The sequence below is a fragment of the Loxodonta africana genome, chromosome 4 (genome assembly GCF_030014295.1).
Source record: "Loxodonta africana isolate mLoxAfr1 chromosome 4, mLoxAfr1.hap2, whole genome shotgun sequence".
In the NCBI taxonomy this organism is placed as follows: Eukaryota; Metazoa; Chordata; class Mammalia; order Proboscidea; family Elephantidae; genus Loxodonta; species Loxodonta africana.
The window spans coordinates 176,851,836-176,876,550 of record NC_087345.1 but is presented as its reverse complement, the minus strand read 5'-3'; the positions used below and the strand labels follow the sequence as shown (position 1 = coordinate 176,876,550).

At 39.7% G+C, this 24,715-nt stretch overlaps 1 protein-coding gene across 2 annotated transcripts in view; it reads left to right on the top strand.

Annotated features, from left to right (window-relative positions):
* The window catches only part of DIP2C (disco interacting protein 2 homolog C), a 657,451-nt gene that overhangs the window by 510,419 nt on the left and 122,317 nt on the right, over positions 1–24,715 (top strand). For both annotated transcript variants that reach the window (XM_064285066.1, XM_064285065.1), the window contains 2 exons: positions 6,283–6,392; positions 7,792–7,872. In XM_064285066.1, coding sequence (XP_064141136.1) covers positions 6,283–6,392; positions 7,792–7,872 — 191 coding nt within the window. The remainder of the gene's footprint in view (positions 1–6,282; positions 6,393–7,791; positions 7,873–24,715) is intronic.

Sequence of the window (24,715 nt, the reverse complement as noted above, 5' to 3'; positions counted from 1 at the left end):
ATGCTACAGGCTAGCCAGTATTCTAAGCACTTTATATGTATTAATTTGTTTAATCCTCCTGACAGCCCTGTGATATAGGATAGTACTAATGACATAAGATCCCCATTTTACAAATAAGGAGAGTGAGCCACAGGGAGGTTAAGTCATTTATTTAAGGTGATACTGCCAGAATGTGCTAGAAACAGAATTGTGGCCCAGGATGTCGGGCTCCTTAAGTGGTAAGTCTGTGCCCTTAACCTCAACTATGTTGATCTTACCCCAAACTCTAGTTTCTTAAACTGGATCAGTTTGCTACCATTTAATAAAGAATGACATTATTGGGCAGAATTTTATACCAGACCCTGAGGTGGTTGGCATTTTGTATCCTGGGCTCACAGGTGAGTGGCACACGCCTCACAGTAAACATATTAACCAATCTGAAAAAATCCAGTTTGGCCACTCTGTGGTTGTGGCAGGCTCTGAGGTTTCATAGACTCCGCCTGAAGCCTCCCCAGTAAGCAGCCCTGTAGATGAAATAGTAAAGGTGAGGAAGCTGATGCTTAGAGAAGTATGATCATCCCAAGTATGCATAGCTTCTCAATCGCAGGGAGAAAACTTGAATTCAAACCTTCTGACTCTAAACCCTTTGCTTTTTACCTCTATACAACTCAAAACCCTTTGCTATCAAGTCAATTCCTACTCATAGTGACCCTACAGGACAGAGTAGAACTGCCCCATGGAGTTTCCAAGGAGTGCCTGGTGGATTCAAACTGCCAACCTTTTGATTAGCAGACATAGTTCCTAACCACTACACCACCAGGGTTTCCACCTCTATACAACTCAAAGATTTTTTTCCACGGTAGTCAGAATGTAATTTATACATAAGAGTATATATTTTTTTCACTCTTAAAGAATGCAGAAAGTCATCATGTTTCGACTTCCTAGGCAAATTAGATTTACATGTATCACTGCTTTTTCATTTCTGAGCTATTTCTGTTTTAAAAAATTATTTTCCTATACTCTAGATGTTCTTAGCTAGTATCCTTCTTGCGTTTCTTTTCTCCTCTCACCTTTATTTTATCCTCTCAATCCCTGGTTTGTGTGATTGCTGTAGTTCGATGTAGAGTGGGAGAGAAGGATCCACTTCTGTCAACTGTGTGGGTACAGTGGCGTTAGTGAGCCACTGAAAAACGCAGAGCATAACACTGCAGTGAGCATAACGAAAAGATGAAAAATCACCTCTTTGTCCATATTATCTGAGAACATAAACCACATTGGGAATGATATAACTACAATTGCTCTATCTAGTCATGTTCGTTTCTGCAATACTACAGTTTGCAGTAGTGTGGGGACTCACCACGGTATCCTGAGTATAAAGTGGGAAGTGACTGGATCAGGCAGCAGCTCCTCTCCTCTACTTGTATCAATCCATGATCACAGACGCTCTTGACCCAGGGACCCAGGCAGCCAGCCAGTGGTTCCCAGTACAAAGGCATGAATGCGAATTCCTGACAGTTCAGTAGTTTGTGTAGGCAGGATCCAGGACAGAGTGTTTATGATATGTAGAATCATTTGCAGATCTGTGATATGGTTTCATAGCTTCAGGGCTCAGTTAAACTGTCAAATGTCAAGACACCCAATGAAAGAGAACTGTAGTAAAATGAGAGAGCAAATGCCACTCATTATGCTCCGAAGATCTGAGCTGGCAGGGGGCCTGAACAGTCTTCTTTATTAGAGGTTGAGTGCTGAAAGGATTGCCCTGGAGGGTTGGTACCTTGCTGCTCTAATACAATAATAAGTGAAGTTTTATGTGATTTTGGTAACTTTAAAGAACAACAAAATTAAAAAAAAAAAGAAGTCCTATTTGTAAGATAGTTGATGTTCCGTCTGTTTTCATTAAATGCTGAGAAGTCATGCAATTCTATCTCTTCATAAAACTGTTTTTCAATAAATATTAAATGACAGCTGTGGTGAAATAGAAAAAGACTTATGTGAAGTATGAGTAACCAAACCAAACCTGTTGCTGTTGAGTCAATTCTGACTCATAGCGACCCTGTGGGACAGAGTAGGACGGCCCCAGAGGGTCTCCAAGGAGTGGCTGATAGGTTTGAATACCAGCCTTCTAGTTGGCAGCGGAGCTCTTATCCACTGTGCCACCAGGTCTCCTGGGGTACCAGTAGATGTTCTTAATTGTGCTGATAACCTGGAATGTAACATTAGACAAATCACATTTTCTCTAGGCCTTGGTTTCCACAGATGTAAATGAAGGAATTGTACTGGATGATTTCTAAGGCCCCTTTGGAATAAACATTTATGACTGTAAACGACTATCCATTATTGGCAGCCAACACAAACGTTTTTTTGAGGCCATTTATGTGTAACTGTGTTGTTAAATGCTTGAAACAGACCCTCTAAAATTTAAATATTTTATAGAAAACCTAGCTGAATTTTTACTTGGTAAATTAGTATTCATTTAGCTAGCAACAGAGCGTACTATGAGAATATCTTACTTGAGCACAAAAATGTTGAACCCATTAGTTGGGCTGGTAACAATATTGTCAATATTATAAAAATAGGCACAACTTCACAGCTTTAAAATTCCCTGGCGTATATTTTATCAGAATAGCTGGAGAAGAATCCCACCAGGCCAGCATGAGGAGTAGGCCTCGGAGACCTCCAGTGCCACAGAGAGGAGAAATGTTACCCCTAGTTCAGGATTATGTATCTTGCTGCTGCCTTTTAGGTAAAATTTCTGTCTGTGTCCCCTGCATCAATTTGTCGAGAATGGTATGGTGGGAGTTCAGTAATGCTAGTGATAAATTTGCTGACTTAAGGGTTTGTAAATCTATAAGGGGAGTGTAGGACAAGAAAGAATGAATGTGAACTCCAAATACCTGTGTTTTGGGGTCTGTCTCCATTTTATGTTTTTCACATTGTTAAGAGAGGTGATAACCCCGTGGGAGTGTTTCATACACGCCCACCTCACTTCACCTAGGGAGAGAAATCATCAGGTCTTGGTTAAGGACAGATTTTAAAAATGAGGTACAGCAAGAAAGTGTCCTGTTTCCTAGCAACAGTTGGAAAAAACAAGTTCATAAGCCTAGGTGAAGTTCAAGGCACCCAAGGTCTCAAAGGTTGCATTCAGATAACATAAGCAGAAGTAAATGTTTAGTAAAGGAAGACTTGACCCAAGGATGGAGAGGCACAAGATGAGGGACTGTGAAAGCCTGGTGTCCCCAAAATACTGCTTTCCCTACCCTAGTATGAATTCTTTTTTTTTTTTTTAATTGTGCTTTAGGTAAAAGTTTACAGTTCAAGTTAATTTTTCATACGAAAACTTATACACATAGTTGTTAGGTGACATTAGTTGCAGTCCCCACAATGTAACAGCACACTCTCCCTTTCCACCCCAGGTTTCTTGTGTCCATTCAACTAGTTCTGTCAGTTCCTGCTTTCTCATCCTGTCTCTGAACAGGAGCTGCCCATTTGGTCTCATGTATCTGCTTGAACTAAGGAGCACACTCTCCACGAGTATTATTTTATGTTTTATAGTCAGTCTAATCTTTGTCTGAAGAGTGGACTTTGGGAATGGTTTTAGTCCTGGGTTATTAGAGTGTCCGGGGGCCGTGGCTTCGGGGGTTCCTCCAGTCTTGGTCAGACCAGTAAGTCTGATGTTTTTACATGTATCTGAGCTCTGCTCTGTGCTTTTCTCCAGCTCTGTCAGGGACTGTCTGTTGTGTTCCCAGTTGGGGCAGTCATTGATGATGATAGCCAGGCACCAACTAGTTCTTCTGGTCTCAGGCTGATAGAGTCTTTGGTTTTATGTGGCCCTTTTATCTCCTGGGCTAATATTTTCCTTGTGTCTTTGGTATTCTTCATTCTCCTTTGTTCCAAGAAGGATGGGATGGCTGCTCGCAAGTGTTTAAGACCCCAGATGCCGCTCATCAAAGTGGGATGCGGAACATTTTTTTCATAAACTTTGCTATGCTAATTGACCAAGATGTCCCCCAAAACCTAGTTTGAATTCTTAAAGATATTATTGATAAGCCTTCGAAGAAATTTAGGCTAATTTCTAAGTTGGCTCCTTAAAACAAGCATTTTCCCCAGCCAGGCCTAAATCACCAAGGAGAATGTTAAGATACTTTATCAACAGATACTAAAGATAGAAAGGTAATAATTAATAAGCAAAGATGCAGGGTACAAGGGTATTTAATTATCCATGCAAAAGCAGTTAACTCATACGTGCCGTTTCACAGTGGCACCCGTATTCACTTCAGCTTGTATTCTGTTACCAAATTTCCTTTTCGTCTGTTAAATATGACAGACTATTCCTCTTTCATAGTCGTTTTATTAAGAAGTAAGGAAAGGTAGTTTGCTCACAGCTACCAAACATAAAAAATAAGGATATACATTCAAAGTGATTTAGCTGAGTACATTTAGTATAGTCTCATGATTATACAGAAACCATCATCAGGGTTCAAACTGCCAAAAACCAAAGATACCAAAAAGCCCAGAAATGTGTGTCATTGGCTACCCTAATCCATAGTTTCTGCCCTGTCTCAAAACACCCTGCGTTCCTCCACGTAGCTGTGAGAATTTAAATATTTCATGGCAAACCAAGTTCAGTATGGACAGCAATGTATCTGTAGAGAAGAATGGCTGGTCCTGTTTTCACTTTGACAGCCTACTGAACGTCACTCAGCTACCTTGTACTGTGCGTTGTCGTTTCATTGAGTTTATACTTGGAGCCCAGGATGATTGTTAGGGTGGTTGTTGTGGTTAAGTGTACACATTATAAGCCTTGTTCTGTGCTGCCACACTCTTAAACCTGTATCATAAAAACCTTTGTTTTCTTTTGATATGTGATCAATTTGCTTAACTACAGGCATACAGCTTTTTATGTGTAATGGGTAATGTATCACATGTCCTCATTTATAAACATGTAACTTGACCTTCATCAAAAGTTTAATAAGAATTTGACTTGATCGTTGTCGTCTTTAACTTGTGTTTTAGTGAACCAAGGATTAAATAAAAATTGGTAGCGTTGTCTGTGTTATTTTATATAGCAATTCTTTTGGTAGTCATCCTTTCACTCTTCCTTTCTCCCTGTCCTTGTCTGTCTCTGTGTCACACACCCACACACACACACACACACACACACACGTGTTCTCACATACTCACGTAATGGGATGTTCTCCTGGTACTTCTGTCCTTTTCCTATTAAATGTGTGTATCTTAATGTGTATGTATTTAATGAAAAGAAAGTGTCGGTAATGCTATCTTGAGGGAGCAGGAGGGTACCTAGTGTTTTTTGCAGCCACGTGTTTTGAAAACATTTCTGTGGTTCTTTAAGAAACTTCTTTCTTTCATAGAGGAAAAAAAAAGCTTTCAGAAAAGATTTTATCTGCCGTTCTCTTTCAAAATGTTTCAGCAAACTGAGAAAAGAGATTTGGGGGTCAAGTGAATAACAATGGAGTAAAAAACCACTTTGATTTTACAGTAGCCTTTTGGCCTATTCTTTTACCTTTGCCCTGGGCCTGGCAGATAACCTAAAGCCTTTTCAGTCAGTGGGATATATGGAGAAGTGCTTCCGTGTCCTATCCCTCCAACAGTATTGCTGCCTGAATTTATCTCAGGAAGTATTTATAAACAATGTACAGTGTTACATTGTTTACTCTCAGTGATGTATAATAATCCCAGGGAACAAGAGCGCATATAATCCAGAAGGCCTTTACATAGCAATGAAACACATTTGTCTTCTGTATTATTGTTTTTTATAATCACTGATGTGAAAATATGTTAGCATCTCCTGAGTTTACACTAACTGAGAAATGAGGGCAATGAGACTTGAAAAATAATAGGGGAATTTGGCATGTGATAAAAATACTGTTTTTATATATAACTCTTAAGGAGCCCTTGTAGCACAAATGGTTGAGTACTCGGCTGCTAACCAGAGGTTGGCCATTTGAACCCACCCAGTGGCTCCATGGGAGAAACACCTGGTGATCTGCTTCTATAACGACTGCAGCCAAGAAAACCCCGTGGGACCATTCCAGTCTCACACGGGTCGCCACCAGACGGCATCCAACAATAATATACAGCCCTCAGTCAAGGCTTGTCTTTATTACCCATCATCATTCTAGCAATTTCTTTGAAACCCTCTTCTAATAAGATTTATTTAAAGTGAGGTCTCTCAGAGGATTTGCCAAGAATGCACACTTTATCAAGGTGGGAAGCCCTGTTTTAAGGTAGTTAGGTTCACATTTTCGTTTTCATTACTTGTATGCCACTGTTTCCTCCTAGAAATTGGTCCTGCCTCTGTGATGGTGGGCAACCTCGTCTCCGGGAAGAGAATCGCCCAGGCTAGCGGCAGAGACCTTGGTCAAATTGAAGACAATGATCAGGCCCGGAAGGTAAGCAGCTGAGAGAGTAGACCTCAATACCGTGTTCCTCTTCAGCACCATCTAGCTAGAATGCTGCGTTACAGAAGTGGCCATTTTCCCTTAGTTTCCTAATTCTGCCAATTCGCTGTATACTATTGATCTCTTGAGCCTTTGTTAATCTTCTCTTCCTACCTAATCTCTTGATCCAGGAAGAGACATCCCTAGTAATTTTGTATGATAAATATGTTTATTCGTGTGTACAATGTTTTAGAAAATGTCACAGAGAAAAGTGGGTGTGGCATATGATAGTCCTACAATTAGCATTAGAAAATGAAGCTAATCCTTGTCCTGTCTTAGGGTTCCCCAGAGCCACTTGTTCCTCGTTATCCCCACCAGCCCTGATTTGAACCAAAAACTGCCTCACAGCTACCTTGGTATGAGGTTTCAGTCCTTGGGCTTTGGAGTACAAGAAAACATCAGTTCAAAACCCAGGTCTCGGAGCTAGACATCTTTAAAGCAGATTTAGGAGCAGTAGGAGAAATCCTCAAACCCTGTTCCACAACACACATCACACAAATTGTCATGTATGGGTATGGGTCCCCGCTGTTACCCTTCATCCTTGAGAACTCTAAGACTGACCAAAACTGGTCCCATTTTCCCACAGCCAAGATACGGTCCTATTCTATATTTAGAGCTATTAGGCAATGTGACAAAAATCAACAATTTAAAATAATACCACTTTGGTAATATATAGTGATAGGTGAATTCAGTGCACTTCCCCACCTACTTGATAAAATGGGTTAAATGTTACACATGGATGTTTCTTGTATCATGACACTAACACTGTATAAGAAATAGGGCTGTCCTTTTTACTCTGTGTTGAATCAATTCAGTGAATTCAGTCTGGATAATTTACAATACTGTTTAATGGCATTGGGGATTTACTATTCTAGAAGCATAGCAAATTTAATAGATCCCTTTTTAAAAAAACAGAATAGAGCTGATTCTCCCATTGCAGCCCACAGAATTTAACATTGCACCTTCTGGAAGCTCTGCAAGAAAGACTTTTCTGTATTGGCTGCTCCTGTCAGTCATATCAGAAATGGAGTTCTCCCATCCTGGGGCAGACTTTCAGAAAACTTCCCGTTACCAGGAGCACACCAAGGACCTTAGATTGTAAGTTTGTAAACCAGGCGTAATGAATCCAAACTCCAGGAAAAAATTGTAAGCACTTGCTTATTCTGTTGATTATACTTGTCAAGGATTTTAGTTGGAGGTGTGTCATCCTTTCTCTGTGGTGTTTTGGTGGAGAGGCAAACCATTTTTAAGCATTTACAAAGCATGCAGGCAGGCTGTGTTGATATAGATACCGAGATTACACCAGCCCAAACTACAGTGGTTTGAACCTAATAAATGTGTTTGTTTTCAGTTCCTGTTTCTCTCAGAAGTTCTGCAGTGGAGAGCTCAGACCACCCCCGACCATGTCCTCTATACGCTGCTCAACTGTAGGGTGAGACGTGCTGAGTCCTATTTTATGATCCTTATTGTATTCCCATGGGATTTTTTTTTTTTTGCTATTTTGACTAATGAAACTTTCTCACTTAAGAAGGATTGAAGGATTCTTTTTTTTTTAATGATTTGTGTATTTATATATACCTAGAACGTAACCCTGGTGGTACAAGGGTTAAGCACTTAGTTGCTAGTTGAAAGGTTGGCAGCTTGAACCTGCCCAGTGGCTCTGTGGGAGAAAAGACTTGGCAATCTTCTCCCATAAAGATTACAACCTAGAAAACCCTATGGGGAAGTTCTACACTGGCGCATGGAGTCATTATGAGTCAAAAATCGACTTGATGGCACCTAACAACAACAACATTCGTGTATCATGTATGTGTGTATTTTAACAACACTGTTTGTAATATCTCCCCAAAAAGTAGAGTGATGAATGATACATACAGCAAGGAACAACTGCAGATCTATGAGATGTTTATGTTTTTATTGTTATTACTGTATTAATATTTTATAAGGAAAAAAGAGAAAACTTTCTTTTTTACAAGAGATTATATATTAATCACAAATCCAGAAATGAAAATTGTTTCTATCTTATAAGTGTGTTTAGAGTTGATGTCTCATATTGCACATAGAGAACCAATCTCATCAAACGTTGTTGCACAGCAGTACTTAACGTAAGGCCGTAAGTATACTAACAGATAGCACTAACAATAAAAATTAAATACGGAAGTCTTAATATGCGTGTTCACTTTCCTTTTTCTTGTAGAAATGTAGCCAGAAAAGAGGACTAAACTGTAGGGCTCGCTGGAGCGAGATAGTGGCATAAGCAACCGCATTCTCCTGTCTCCCCACAAAAACACGGGGAAAGAAGTAGAAACTGGCAGAATCAGCAGAGGCAGAACTTGGGAGACCAATCAGAGGGTTACAGCAAGTAAAAAACCTGAAAACCCATTACCGTTGAGTCAATTCCAACTCAGTATGACCCTATAGGATGGAGTAGAACTGCCCCACAGGGTTTCCAAGGAGCAGTTGGTGGATTTGAACTGCCAACTTTCTGATTATCAGCAAACTCTTAACCACTACGCCACTAGGGCTCCTCTAGGCGAATGCTAAATCAAGAAAAAGGTGACATATAAATGTTAGCAAAGCTTTGGTTTTCTAGCTCCTGGGCCCACACTCCCAGAGAGAGAGCCTGGCCTCGGGCTCTAGACAGAATTGAGAAGACTGTATTCCCCAGCCATTGTGTGTGTGTTCTAACTGCCTGGGGAAGGCCTGAAAGCTGAAGTGAGGTGCTTATCTTGATTTGGACTATATTGGAGCTTGTGCAGGGCTGAGGGTCAAAAGCCAGCTACCTAAGCCTATGACCGGGTATAGCCATTTAGGGCTAAAGAGTACAATGAAGTAGTAATATAGGCCCCGGAAAGCTAGGAGAGATTGGGGAGTTTTTTTGGATAGCAAAGCTTTCAAAAACATCACCAATACTGGAAAACTGAGACAGCAACACACGTGCCCAGGGCAAGAGAATGCCCAGAAATTAGCTGACAAAACCCTACACTTTCACCTTGAACTGATCTTTGGCTCATCGTAAGCCTAGCTAAGTGTTGAGGGAAAGTCCCGATACAGAACTAATTTGCAATGATAGGGAGAGATTTAATTTTTAAGTTTGTTTTTCCCCCTGGTGTTCAAGTAAATCTCTGTCAAGATGCTAGCTGAACACAAACTAAGAAATGTGTCTTCAGTACACATACCCAAGAAAATAATCTTTGCAGTAGTAGTTAGGGGAAGTCACTAAACAAATGGATGACTATAGTCATCAACAGTTTTTGTTATGAACATGGACAGGAAGATGGAATATAAAGATGTCAGTTATTCACAGGAATATATAGATTTAATGCAGTTTCAATCAAAATCAGAACCTTTTTTTTTTTTTTTGGTGAACTAGACAAGCTGATTCAAAATTTTAAATGAGAATGTACAAGAAAAGATAAGACACCTATGAAGATGAAACAGAGGATGGGTGGACTCACACCCTACCACACAGCAGAACTTATTATAAAGTATGGTAATTAGCCACCACCTGTCTGTCATATTGTGTGGCTTGTGTGTTGCTATGATACTGGAATCCATGCCACAGGTATTTCAAATACTGGTAGGGTCACCTGTAGTGAGCAGGTTTTAGTGGAACTTCCAGACTAAGGTAGACCAGGAAGAAAGGGCTTCCAATCTGCTTTAGAAAATTAGCCAATAAAAACCTTTGGATTACAGTAGAACATTGTCTTACTGCTTGCTTTGGACGGAGGGATCAATCACTGGAGGAGGACATCATGTTTGGTGAAGTGGAGGGCCAGCAAGGGCAAGGAAAACACCTGGTGAGTTGGATTGGCACAGTAGCTGCAACAGTGGACTGAAACATACCAGTGATCGTGAGGATGATGTGGGACTGGGCAACATTTCATTCAGTTAGCTGCTTTTCTTAATTATATCAAACATCATATGAAATGTGAAACACTATACATACAGTTTAAGGTATTTCACAGGCCTCTTTTGGCATGGCAAATGGACTTCATGCTCTGAGTAAAGATTTATCTACTGAAGCTTTGAAACAACTCAGGTAGTTTAGTTTGCTGCAGAGGCTGTGAGACGCTGACGAGCACGGTGAGGGCCTGCACAGCCTGGAATGACAGGAAAAAGCAAGTTTACCCAAGATCAGTAAGAGCTATTACAACTAAATGCAAGTATGTGCTCAGTGCTGTGTTTGGGCAGCAGGGACAGCGCTGGAACTGGATAGGACAGCCCAAATGTTGAGTCCAGGTGGTGATAGAGCTTGGAACCCCCCCCCCCGCCCATAAGAGCTTGGATACTCACAAATTCCAGTTTCCAATAGCTTTAAAAGAGACAATAGCAACTAAATAAAAAGAAAACTGCGGAAGAATAAGACTCTGATTTTTAGTTACCACAATATTCAAATATCCTGTTTCAACAACACCAACAAAATTATCACAAGACATACAAAAAAAACAGGAAAGGATGGCCCATTTAAAAGAACAAAATAAAGATGACAGAAACCATTCCTATGGAAATCCAGATAATGGACTTACTAGACACAGACTTTAAAACAACAATATTAAATTTGCTCAGAGAATGACAGGAAAGCTCAAAGAACTAAAGGAAATCAGGAAAATGATAAAGGAACAAAACAAGAATATCAATGAAGAGACAGAAATTTTAACAAGAAACCAAAAAGAAATACTGGCAGTAAAAAGTAAAGTAACTGAAATGAAGAATTCACCAAAGGGGCTCAAAAGCAGGTGTGAGCTTGCAGAAGAAAGAATCAGTGAACTGGCAGGTATGACATTTGAGATTATCGAGTCTGAGAGCCAAAGAGAAAAGGATCAAGAAGAGAAATAGATCCTAAGGGATTTGTGGGACACTAAGCAGACCATGAAGCCCCAGTGGTACAGCGGTTAAGAGTTACAGCTGCTAACCAAAAGGTTTGAATCCACCAGCTGCTCCTTGGAAACTCTATGAGGTAGTTCTGCTCTTTCCTATAGGGTCGCTATGAGTCCATCTTCTGTTGCCAGGTCTCTGCTTCTGGGTCTTTCCTGCTGGTCTCTCCTTCCTTGGTAGTGGTGGGCTCTTCCCTTCTGCTCCGGAATTGGCTCTCTTTTAAGGCAAAACTGACCAATCCCTTTCGTAGGCCATAATTACCCTATTACACAGTCCCACCCAAATACCTGGGCGGGAGATGTAAGATCGTGGCTAGAAAGGACACACACAAAAGTAATTAATTACACCACAGGGGAGAAAGAGTATTTGAAGAAGTATCAGCAGAAAACACCCCAAATACACATCCAAGAAGCTCAGTAAATTTCAAGTAGGATAAACTCAAAGAAGCCACACCAAGAGGCATTATAACTATACTCTCAAAAAGCAAGGATAAAAAGAGAACCTTGAAAGTAGCAAGAGAGAAGCAAATTGTCACATACAAAAACCAAAACCCAAACCCCAGTGCCATCGAGTCAATTCCGACTCATAGCAACCCTATAGGACAGAGTAGAACTGCCCCCATAGAGTTTCCAAGGAGCGCCTGGCGGATTTGAACTGCCGACCCTTTGGTTAGCAGCAGTAGCACTTAAACACTACGCCACCAGGGTTTCCTGTCACGTACAAGGGCTCCTCAAAAAGACTAAACATTGATTTCTCCTCAGAAACTGCGGAGGCCGGAAGTCAGTGGGATGATGTATTTAAAGTGATAGGGAAAAAAACTGCCAACCAATGATTCTATATTCAGCAAAACTGTCCTTCAAAAACGAGGGCAAAATTAAGACATTCCCAGATAAGCAGAAGCTGAGGAAATTTGTTCCTCTAAGACCTACCCAACAAAGTATGCTGCGGGGGATCCTTGTGTTAAAATGCTACCGGGAGTCCTTCCTGTTAAAAAGAAAGGAGAAATAAACAGTAATTTGAAGCTTTATGAATTAAAAAAGACCTCTAGTAAAGGTAATTTCGTGAGTAAATATAAAGAACAATTTTATGGTATTTTTGTGTTGTACCTCTACTTGCCATGCCCTATATAATTTAAAAGATAAATGCTTAAGAAATAATTATAAATCTATGCTAATGGGTACACAATATATAAATGTAATTTGTGACAGTAACACAAAGGAGGAATTGTGTAGGAACAGAGTTATTGTATGTTATTGATCTTAAATTAGTACTAATTTAAATTAGGTTGTTAATAATTAACAATGATAAATGTAATCCCCTTGATATCCACAAAGAAAATATCTAAAATATGTATACAAAAGAAAATAAGAAGGAAATTGAAATGGTTCACTGCAAAAAATTAACTAAACACAAAAGTAGTCAGTATTAGAAGAAGTGAGGGACAAAAAAGCCATCATACACTGAAAACAACAAAATGGCAGAAGCAAGTCCTTCCTTATCAGTAAGTTATTAATTTAGATTTAAATAGATTAAGCTCTCCAACTAAAAGGCGGAGATCAGCAGAACAGATAAGAACATAATAAAACTGTATGCTGTCTGCAAGAGACCCACGTAAATCCAAATACACTGGATTGAATATAAAAGAATGAAAAAAATATTCCATGCATATAGTGGCCAAAAGAGAGTTGGGTGGCTATATTAATATCAAACAAATAGGCTTTTAGTCAAAACCTTTTAAAACACACAAAGAAGGTTGTCATATAATGATAAAAGTTTCAATTCATCAAGAAGAGATAACAGTTATAAATATGGAACCAAAAGGTTGGTGGTTGAAACTGCCAACCACTCCGTGGGAGAAAAATCTGCTCCCATGAGGATTACACCCCAGGAAACCATGTGGGGCGGTTCTGTTTTGTGTTACAGGATTGTTATGATTCAGAATTGACTTGATGGCACACAACAACAACATGCGCCTAATAACAGAGGCCTAAAATGTATTAACAGACTTGATGGCAGGAAATTGACAGTTCTACAATAATAGCTGGAGACTTCAATATACCACTTTCAGTAATCTAGGGAAAAGATCAATAAGGAAATAGAGCATTTAACACTATAAACCAACTAGATCTAACAGACGTATCTAGAGCATTCCACTCAACAGCAGCATAATACATATTCTTCTTGAGTAACATGGATCATTCTCCAGGATAGATATGTTAGCTCACAAAAAAATGTGTCAGTCAATTTAAAAAGATAAGAATCATACAGAGTATCTTTCCTGACCACAATGGAATGAAACAGGAAATCAAGGACAGAAGGAAAACTGGAAATTCACAAATATGTGAGAATTAACATATTGTTAAACAACCAATAGGTCAATGAAGAAATCACAAGGAAAATTAGAAATTACTTAGAGAAAAATAAAAACGAAAGCACAACATTCCAAAACATGGGATACTGTGAAGGCAGTGCTCAGAGGGAAATTTATAACTCTAAATGCCTACCTTAAAAAAAGAAGAAATATCTCATGTCAGTTTTTTTTTTTAGTAACCTAACTTAAGAGCAAAATAAGACCTAAGCTATCAGAATGAAGGAAATAATAAAGACCAGAGCAGAAATAATTGAAATAGAGAATAGAAAAACAATAGAGAGAAAGAACCAGAAGATGGTTCTTTGTAAAGTTCAATAAAGTTGACAAATCTTAGCTAGGCTTAAAAAGATAAAAAGAAGATTCAAGTAACTAAAATCAGAAATATAAGTGGTGACATTTCTACCAACCCTACTGAAATAAAAGTAATTATAGTACTCTGAACAATTGTACACCAACAAATTAAGTAACATAACTGGAACGGACAAATTGCTAGAAACAAAAAAATTACCTAAATTAACTCAAGAAGAAATAGAAAATCTAGACACTAATAACAAGGGAAGAAATTGAATCTTTGTAATCAGAAATCTCCCAACAAAGAAAGGTACAGGGCCAGATGACTTCGCTGCTGAATTTTATCAAACGTTTAAAGGAGAATCAACACCAACTCTTCTTGAACTCTTCCAGAAAAATAGAAGAGGAGGGAACACTTCTGAACTCATTCTGTGAGACCAGCATTACCGTGATACCAAAGGCAGACAAAGATACCACAAGAAAACCACAGACCAATATCTCTTATGAGCATAGATGCAGAAATCTCAACAAAATACTAGGAAACCGAATTCAAGATCATTTAAAAGGGTTTTACACCATGACCAAGTAGAATTTACCCTAGAGTTGCAGAAGTGGTTCAACATGAGAAAAACAGTGTAGCACACTACATTAATAGAACAAAGGAAAAGAACTACATGATCATTTCAATCGATGCAGAAAAGGAATTTGACAAAATCTAAAAGTCTTTTATGATAAAAACACTCAGCAAACTAGGAAAAGAAGGCAAAATTCTCAACATGATAAAGAACATTTATGAAAAATCCACAATTAACATACTAAATGGAGGAAAACTGAGAGCATTCTGTCTATGACCAGGAACAAGACAAGGGTGCCCACTTCTACAACTGCTGTTGAACAATGTACTAGAAGCTGTAGCCAGAAAAATCAGTCAAGGAAAAGTTATCATCCAAAACAGAAAAGAAGTAAAATCTATTTGAAGACGATATGATCCTGTATATAGAAAATCCCAAAGAATCCCCAAGAAAGCTAGTAGAGCTAATAAAGGAACTCAACAAAGTTGCAGTATACAAGATCAACACACGAAAATCAGTTATGTTTCTGTATATCAGCAATGAATTACCTTAATAGGTGCGGTGTGGTGGATCACTTTTGTGTGTGGCCTTTCTGGCCATGGTCTTATAACTCCCACCCAAATGATTGGGTGGATCTGTGCATATATGCTAATTGTGGCCCACCAAAGGTATTGGTCAGTTTTGCCATCCAGCAGGGCTTGAAATGAGCTGCCCCGGGGAGTCGGGAGAGAGAAGACCCCACCACCACCAAGGAAGAGCAGCCAGGAGCCAGCACGTCTTTTGGACCCGGGACCCTGGCACTAGAAGCTCCTGGATCCAGGAGACAAGAGAGTGAGCTATAACCCTGAAGATGGTGAGAAGTGGTGGCAGAAGAGACCTGACAGGAGAGACTTGGAAGCAGAGAACCGGCAGCAGGAGATGGCGCAGGGGAATTCCCAACCCACGGAGAGAGAAAGCTAAGTGCCTTTGGGTTAGAGGCTTAGGGCCAGGGAGAAGCATGCCTGTGAGCACGGTTGGGAAGAAGCTGTCCTGATGGAAGAACTGTATCCTAAGTGTTCCTGAGCCTGAATTGTAGCCTGTTACTTCCCTAATTAACCCTGTAATCATATTGACTGCGAGTTCTTTGTGGCCATTGCAATGGATTATCAAACCCAGTAGAGAGTGCTGTGGGAGGGATAGTTGGTGTCAGAGTTGGTAAAGATGGCGGAGAGAGGAGACATGTTTGACCTCCACCTCATAGCAGTCAGCCTTGGGCTGTTAATCTTGATTCTCCTTCCCCGTTGTGAAGTTAGAGGAGGTCAGACACTCCCCTCATGCCATTTTTACAATAGGAAATAAAACAATTCCATTTACAATGCATCTAAAAGAGTAAAATACCTAGGAATAAATTTATCCAAGGAGGTGAAAGGTGTATACAGTGAAAACTATAAAACATTTCTGAAAGGAATGAAAAAACAAAATAAATAGAAAGATATCCCATATTCATTGATTGGAAGATATAATATTGTTAAGATGTCACTTCCACCCAAAGCAATCTGCAGATTCAACACAATCCCTATCAAAATTCCAAGAACCTTTTTTGCAGAAATGGAAAAGCCAATCATCATAAAAATGTTAATATAGAATTGCAAGGGGTCCTTAATAGCCAAAACAATCTTGAAATAGAAGAACGAAGTACGATGACTCATGCGTCCTGATTTCAAAACGTGTTATAAAGCTACTGTAATCAAAACAGTTTGGTAGAATAGACATACAGACCGCTGAAATAGGATTTGAATACAGAAATAGACACATACACATATGGCCAGTTATTTCCAAGAGGGTACAAGTCTATTCAATGGGGAAAAACAGTCTTTTCAATAAATGATGCTGAGACAACTGGATCACCATATGCAGAAGAATGAAGCTGGATCTACACCTCACATCATATGCAAAAATTAACTCAAAATAGATCAAAAGCCTACAAATAAGAACTAAAACCTTCGGTTTTTAGAAGAAAATATAAGGGTAAAGCCTCAAGACCTTGTTTTTGACAGTGAATTTTTAGATATGACTCCAAAACATGAGCAACAAATGAAAAAATAAATTACACTTTGTCAAAATGAAAAACTTGTGCATCAAAGAACTGTATCAACACAGAGACAGGCTACAGGCTGGGAGACAGTGTTTGGGAGCCGTGTATCAGGTAAGAGTTTAACACCCAGAGTGTATAAAGAACTACAACTCAATAACAAAAAAACAGTCCAATTAAAAAGTGGGCTAGGACTTGAGTAGGCATTTCTCCAAAGAAGATATACGAATGGTCAATAAGCACACGTTAAAAGATACTCAGTGCTGCTAGTTATTAGGAAAATGCACATTAAAACCACAATGAGATACAGCTTGACACCCATTAGGGTGACTGTTACCAGAAAAATAGAAAATAACAGATGTTTGCAAGCTTGTGGAGAAATTGGAAATCTCAACCACTGTTGGTGGGGATGTAAAGTGGTGTAGCCACTGTGGAAAACAGGCAGTTCCACCAAAAGTTGGAATTACCATAAAAAAAAAAAAGTACATGACTCAGTAATTCCTCTCCTAGGTATAAACCCAAAAGACTTGAAAGCAGGGATTCAAACAGAGACTTGTACACCAGTGTCCATTGCAGTATTATCCACAATAGCTAAAAAGTGGGACAATCATATGTCAGATGAATGGATAAACAAAATGTGGTCTATCCATACAATGGAATATTACTCAACCACAGACAAATTAAGTTCTGATACGTGCTACCACATGGATGAACCTTGAAAACGTTATGCTGAGTGAAATCAGTCAGACACAAATGATTCCATTTATGTGAAATATCTAAGTAGGCAAATGCACAGAGACAAAAGTTTATTAGTGGTGACCAGGGACTGGGGACAGACACTTAAAAATGGTTAAAATGGCAAGATTTTTGTTGTTGTCGTTGTTATATATTTTACCACATTTATAAGGCACTTCCAAATATCCCCTGGTGAGGGTTGTAGGGGTGGGAGAGCAGGGGAGGGAAATGCCTGGAGGGCAGGTGGCTAGTGTGTATCTTCCAACCACATTTGTAACATTGTACACAGCAGTTGTACTTCTATAGGAATTTTGTCCAAGGAAATACAGTATTCCAAAAAAGAAAAAAAAAACTTTACACTCAGAGATGTTCTTACCAAGTATTACTTATAACACTAGAAAAATTAGAAATGCCTTAAATATCCAAAAAATAAGATTGACTAAATTAATTTAAATATTCATAGTTTACTATATTTTTCAGCAATTAAATATCATGTTTTAGAAGAATATTTCGTTGCATGGGAAACTCTGAACATACATTACTGGGGGAAAAAAGCAGATGATAAAACATGATATATAATTCAAATATTGTTTTCCAGTTGGAAACACAAATTTTTTTGTGTGTATGAACAGAGAAAGACTAAATGAAATGTACCAAAATATTAGCAAAGTATTATTTGGGGGGATGAGTTTTGTGGTACTTTTCTATGTTCTCAAGTTTATGTAGTGAGCATGCACTACACTTATAGTTAGAAAAAAATAATTTTTTGAAGTATGATGGCTTAGAGTCGCTTAAAATCAAAATTGTAGTACACGGAAGTGTCTCATAGCTTAAAGTAGAAGACTGACTACAGATAAAGCAATTGACAGCAATAACATTTATTTACTGAATCTCTAATTTGTATACTCAGGTATCAGACCATTTTTCCAAGCAATTTATTTATGTAAATAACCTCTCCTCCTCCTCCTCCTTCTCAGTCATCCACCCAGTGCCATCAAGTCGATTCTGACTTACAACGAACCTGTAAGACAGAGTAGAACTGCACCACAGGGTTCCCAAGGCTGTAAATCTTCACAGAAACAGACTGCCACACCTTTTTCCCATAGACTGGCTGGTGGGTTCAAACCATGGACCATTTGGTTAGCAGCCAAGCACCTTAACCACTGTGCCACCTCAGACATAGCATGTGCGTATAATCCTGAAATTGTTATGTATGCTGAGTTGGTCACACTAGTCAGTTTATTCATTGTATCTGCTCAAAACCGTTCCCCAGAGTCTAAAGAAATAGTTGCCAATTCATTGGACTTCTTTATATAGAAAATCGTCACTTTTTACCAATTACTATTTTGACGTTTTTTTGATATTTTGATATCATGTTTGATAGAGGGCCAGTGAGAATGAGAGAAACCCTCAGTGAGATGAATTGACACAGTAGCTGCAATAATGGACTCGAACATACCCATGATAATGAAGATGACACAGGACCGGGCAGTGTTTAGTTCTGTTATACATAAGGTCTCCATGAGTTGGAGCCAATTTAGCAGCATCTAACAACAAATTTTGCCAGTATTCTTATTTAGCATCGTCTAATGAAGTTCTTCTTTCCCTTTGACTTAACCTTTACCTTCATTTGACGTTTTCTGCTGCTATTTAGGCTCACAAAACCGAGCCAAACCAAACCAGTTGTCATTGAGTCAACTTTGACTCACGGTGACCCCATGTGTTTCGGAGCAGAACTGTGTTCCGTAGGGTTTTCAATGACTGTAATCTTATGGAAATAGATCTCTAGGCCTTTTTTCCACCATGCACCATCCTTTTGGTTACTAGTTGAGTGCTTAACTGTTTGTACCACCTAGGGATGCAATTCATGCTCACAACCGCACAGTAATAAAAGTCATAGCATAGACCTAGGATTTTTTGAAGCCCCATATGGTTACCATGAGTCCGTGTATATGAGATTATGCCTGCCTTGTATGTTCTGTCTCTTTTCTGCATTGGACCCTTCCTGAACCTATAAATACAGATAAATTCCCCTTTGCTAGCATAGTTGACATGTTCTCCTTCCTCTGCTTCTGTGACAGGTCATAATTCCTCTTTAGTCACTCCCTGACTTTTCTTGTGCTCTGAAGGTAGCATTTCTTCTAGAGACTGTTCGTGCCTCTGTTCTTTCTCCATAGTTTCCTGAGTCTCCTGAGACTCCGGTGTCACCTCCACGGTGATGACTCAGATCTACAGTCCTAGCCGCAGCCTCTGTCTCACATGCTAGTCGTCTCAGCGTGTACCATCTCAGATCCCTTCAGCTAAACGTGTTTTCTCCCTGTGTTTATATGGTGTCTTCCATAAACTGTAAGCCGCTTAAAAGCAAAAGTCACATCGGAATCATCTTTTTAAACCTTCCCCAGCATTACCTGATATTTGCGGAGTGGATGAATGTCTGTTCCCAAACTATCTGGAAGTATAAATAGGTAGCTTAAAAAGTAGTAAATCCTCCAGTTCTGCAAAGATTTCGGAATGATTTTGCATGTGTTCATAGACAATACGTCCCATTGGTGGGAGGAAGATAGAGATATTCTAACTAAATGTAATATTGGGAAGTAGGAATGTAAAGGAGACCTGCCAGATTGCTGGAGTGATGCCAGAGCACTAGGCTCGATGTACAGCCTGCCAGTCCCCGTGTGACCTTCCTGCACCCATGTGCTCATAATCCCTGTGGTCATAGTCATTTGCTATAGTCAGACACTGGATCTTTTGGAAAATTGTGTGTTTTGGACATGACTGAAGCACCCTAAAATGGACTTCTCATTAGAAACATTAGAGAAAATCAGGTGAGGTTGGCTTGTGAGAATCAAAAACATGAATGAATTTATTTTAGGCTGTCGTGGAGAAAGCACAGCCCAAGGAGACCCTTGCCTTTTAGATGTGACCTGCTGTTTCCCACGGCTGTCTTGTCATGGAGACAGTTCTCTTTTAAACTATCTGAAGGATCATAATAGCAGTTTGAGCTGTAGGTTATTCTTCTAAAAGGGCCAAGGCCAAGCATCTGCATTAGTCCTTGTCTTAGTTACCTAGTGCTGCTTTAACAACTGCCACAAGTGGGTGGCTTTTACAAACAAATTTATTTTCTCACAGTTGAGGAGTCTAGAAGTTTGAATCCAGGGCACCAGCTCTAGCGGAAGATTTTCCCTCTTTGTCTGCTCTGGGGATAGGTCCTTATGTCTTTTCAGCTTCTGTTCCTTGGTTCTTTGGCAATTTTCATAATGGCATGGCATCTGTCTTCCCCCTTCTGTGTTTCTTTGCTTCTGTGCCTAATTCGCTCTTTTTATGTCTCAAAAGTGATTGATTTTAGACACATCCTACACTGATATGGCATCATTAACATAGCAGAAAACCCTATTCCCAGATGGGATTACATCCACAGGTATAGGGGTTAGGATTTACAACATATATTTTTTGGGGGGGACTCAATTCAATCCATAACAGTTCCCCACCCTCCACTACCTCTTACAGTTGTCGGGTGCCATCACGTCGGCTCTTAAGCACAGTGACCCTGTGCAAAACAGAAGGAAACACCATCCAGTCCTGCGCCATCCTCACAGCCGTTGCTGTGTTTGAGCCCATTGTTGCAGCCACTGTGTCACTCCATCTTATCAAGGGTCTTCTCTTTTTCACTGACCCTCTACCAAGCATGATATCCTTCTCCAGGGACCTCGTATATACATTTATAAAAAAAGCCCCAAGTATTATTTTTATGATTATTATACTGTGATTTCTACTTAAAGCAACCTTCTAGCCCAGCGCTGTCCGTACAGTAGAAACGTAACACAAGCCACATGCATAATTTTAACTTCTTCAGAAGCAGCATTTTAAAACGTAAAAAGAAACAGGTGAGATTCATTTAATATATTTACTTTTACTCAGTATTTCCAACATACAGTTTCACCTGTGGCAACAGCCACACTTTACCTGCCCAGTAGCCACACACGGCTAGTGACAACTGCGTGAACACCGCAGTCAGGTTTATTATGAGCACCACCACTTCCCCCACTCTCCTTGATCGTGGACTCTTCTAAAATGATTGAACCCTTGGCCCACAGGCATGAGCGATGCTTCCTGTTTGTTGCAAGGAGGGTGTTTGTTCATAGGCTGTCCTCCACGGCCAGTGTAATAAATTGGGACGTGTTCTTGTGCAAGCTTTATAGTAGGAAGCAAATCATGGAAAACTTATATTTTGGGGACTTGTTTACATATAGAAGAGCATCTGTGATTTATTTTTTAAAGCAGAAACAACAGCCAGCTCTTTCTGTTTAACCTACTGTTTTTTATTAGCTGCATTAGAAGTATGCTGCAGTAATGGCGTGTTAACTGTGCTAGTTCCCATCACTGAGATTTTTCTCCCCAGTGCTTTACATCTACAGAATATTTAATTGCTTCTTCCCAAGTGCCCACAAAGTAAGCCAGTGGCATTTTTTTAAACTTTAATTTTTTTACCTTCCGAAGTTGAAATTAAGGTGAATGCAATTCACGATTGTTTTCTTATGGGGACTTGTTGCTCCCAGATAATTCATTAATTCACTCCCCAGAAAAGGAGGGTTGGTGTTTTCCTTAGTAATTCACCATGTGAATCAGGGAAGACACAGATTCTTTGGTGAAGAAGAGATTGTTTTCAGTGCCACAGCCAACTCGTGTAATGTTTTTTGCTTTCGTTGCAGTAACTTCTTCAGAATTTAAAATATAAATCCCATTTGACTTTTTATTCATTGCTTAATAGTTTTCCAGTTTTTATTTAATTTAACGTAAAACTTTAAAATGGTAACAGATGTACGTTCCTGGCAACTGAAATTTTTTGTCTTTAGAATAGATATTCGGTGGGTGGGTTACCCTGCATCACCATTCTGTCAAAATACCTCCTAAGATTTCTTTTAATAAAGGTCAGCCGTAGTGAACTGATTTTGCTGTAACTTCCTATCAGGCGTGTTGGTTTCTGTATGGAAAACTCCAGCTTTCCCTCACAAGTGCTGATGAGAATGCCAGGTGAATTATACTGTGGGTCTGGAGCCACTTGTGTGTAACATTTTTTTTTTTTCTTAGCAACTAGTACTTTGGAAAATGGAATGTGTAACTGAAAATCAGTGGTATTTCTCTTGAGGTAAAAGTTTGTATTGAGATTACCAAAGAACGAGTGGTGATGAACCATGCCATAGGAGTTCGCTGTGGTGTGTGTCACATTGTAGACTTACTGTATGGTGGAGTCATGTCATAAGTATTTCACCCTATACAGATTCAACCTTGCCATCTGGGGCAAAGAGAAAAAGAAAGAAAAATATGATTAAAATGGTGTGGGCATCCGGGCCTGCCAAACCACTCCATGAGTAAATACCGCAGTGTCCTGGGTGAGGGTAAGAGAGAAGGTGACCTGCATCGGCAGTTCCACTCCCTGGTTCTCGTTCCCCCATTCTTTCCCAGTGTAAGCACCTTGTCTGGCTGAGAGTAACTCCATTGTTCAAACAGGAACATTTTTCATCCAACATGTCCTTTAAATGCAAGACAATCACTGCATCTAGTGGTCAGCCAATACACGGCTTCCATTTCTGCCTGTGGAGGAAAACCTGATTGTGGCGGACTTAATATGAAACAGGATGCCTCGCTCCAGCACAGTCCTAAGGACTTTTTGCAGACAATTTTGATTAACTGCCCATCACACTACATGCTGATTTGAGAGCCCAGCACCCTCCCAGGTGCCACTCCTCCACACCAGTGTTCCAGAGTGTGACTTGAGGATTTCCTGTTTGTTATTGGATTAACCATTGAAAGTGGCAAACAGCCTTGTGAAAAGTATCTCTCAGAAGGCTGCATGCGGATTAAACTTCGTGTTTTTAAGTGAATGGAAATTTTCTTGAACCAGGGTGTAAAAATATTTTGAAATACACTCTTGGCTGCTGATTGTGAGTCACCCAAGCCTCTCAAATCTCATGACCCCAGAAAATGAAATGTTTTGTCTTTAGAGTAGGGATTGTCCTCTGGCAGAAAAGCTGATTATTGATAGAGGATTAGCTTCTCCTTTCCAGAAGATGGGGGGAAAAATGTGTTCCAGAAGCTGAATGGAGAATACTTGTTTCAGATAGCATTGTGTGAAGACAGGCATACTGTAGCACTGGGCAACAGGGTGGGTGAATGAACCCTAGGTAACAGGAAGAGCTGCCTCAATGGGAAGAGAAGGATGAGCCAGTACTCACAGCATTTCTTGATGCCATGGCAACCCCAAATAATGAGACGTAATCCATTTTATTTAGTAATGGTGAGCCATGTGCTACTTTCCAATTAAAAAAACCCACCGCACCCAAGACAGCTAACCTGTCTTTCCAGATACCAAGTGTAGCCATGAATGGGGTCTCCCCACCACCACCAATTTGGCCTCACAATCAGCTTTGCTGTGGATCTTTGCTACATCTTCACTTTGAAGAGCCCGAAGTACACTGGAGTATAGTCGTTTTCTTGGGTTTCGCTGAGTGAATGCACTTAGAACGGCTTGCTTTTGAAGACTGCCAAATTTTAACTTTTTGGTTTGTTTTCTTTGACTCCTGTATAACATTTAAAAAAAAAAAAATTTTTTTTTTTTTTTTGTATAACATAGATCTTTTTTTTTAACCTCTCATTGTCATGTTCTCTCTTGCTCTTCCACTCTGTGTATCTGTTTCTATTTTCTTGTTTTTTTACCTTATGTAAGGGGAAAAGTAATTAAGGAAAATGTGTGTGAAGCGAAGACTCAGTGCATAGAAATGTAAGCTAAATCTCTCCTCCTTGCAAGAAACTGAGTGACAACTTTGGGGGAGTAGGAGTCTGAAGACCTGACTTGGCAACTAATTGGGAGATTTCTCACAAGTTCCCCCCTCCGTTGTATCCCCTGGTTCTCTGTGTCTGAAGGAAGGAGCTGTTAAGGTGTTGGGAGCCTCCCAGAGCTAGATATGATAATCAGTTTGTTTTGTGAAACTTTTGGTAAAATCGGGTGCTGGTAGTTTTATGTTGACACATTATAAAATATTCTCTTACATGCCCACCAGATTCCCCTGACATGACCATGTCACTAAGATCACCACTGTTCCTGAATAGCCCCAAAGAACTCTGGTCACTTTTATCCTTAAAATGCTTTCCTTATTCCATATGATTGACTCCATACTGCACTTTACCAATTGGACATCTTTCTCTATGCTTACCACTAGGGTTCAGAACACCTACCTGTGTTTGCGTCAAATCTCTGATTCTCTGCTAACTAACTTCTTCTGTTTTTCCCCACCAACATTCTCTTCTTTGACCACCTACTTAAATAAAAATTATTTAGCCCAGACTGGCAATGATCATT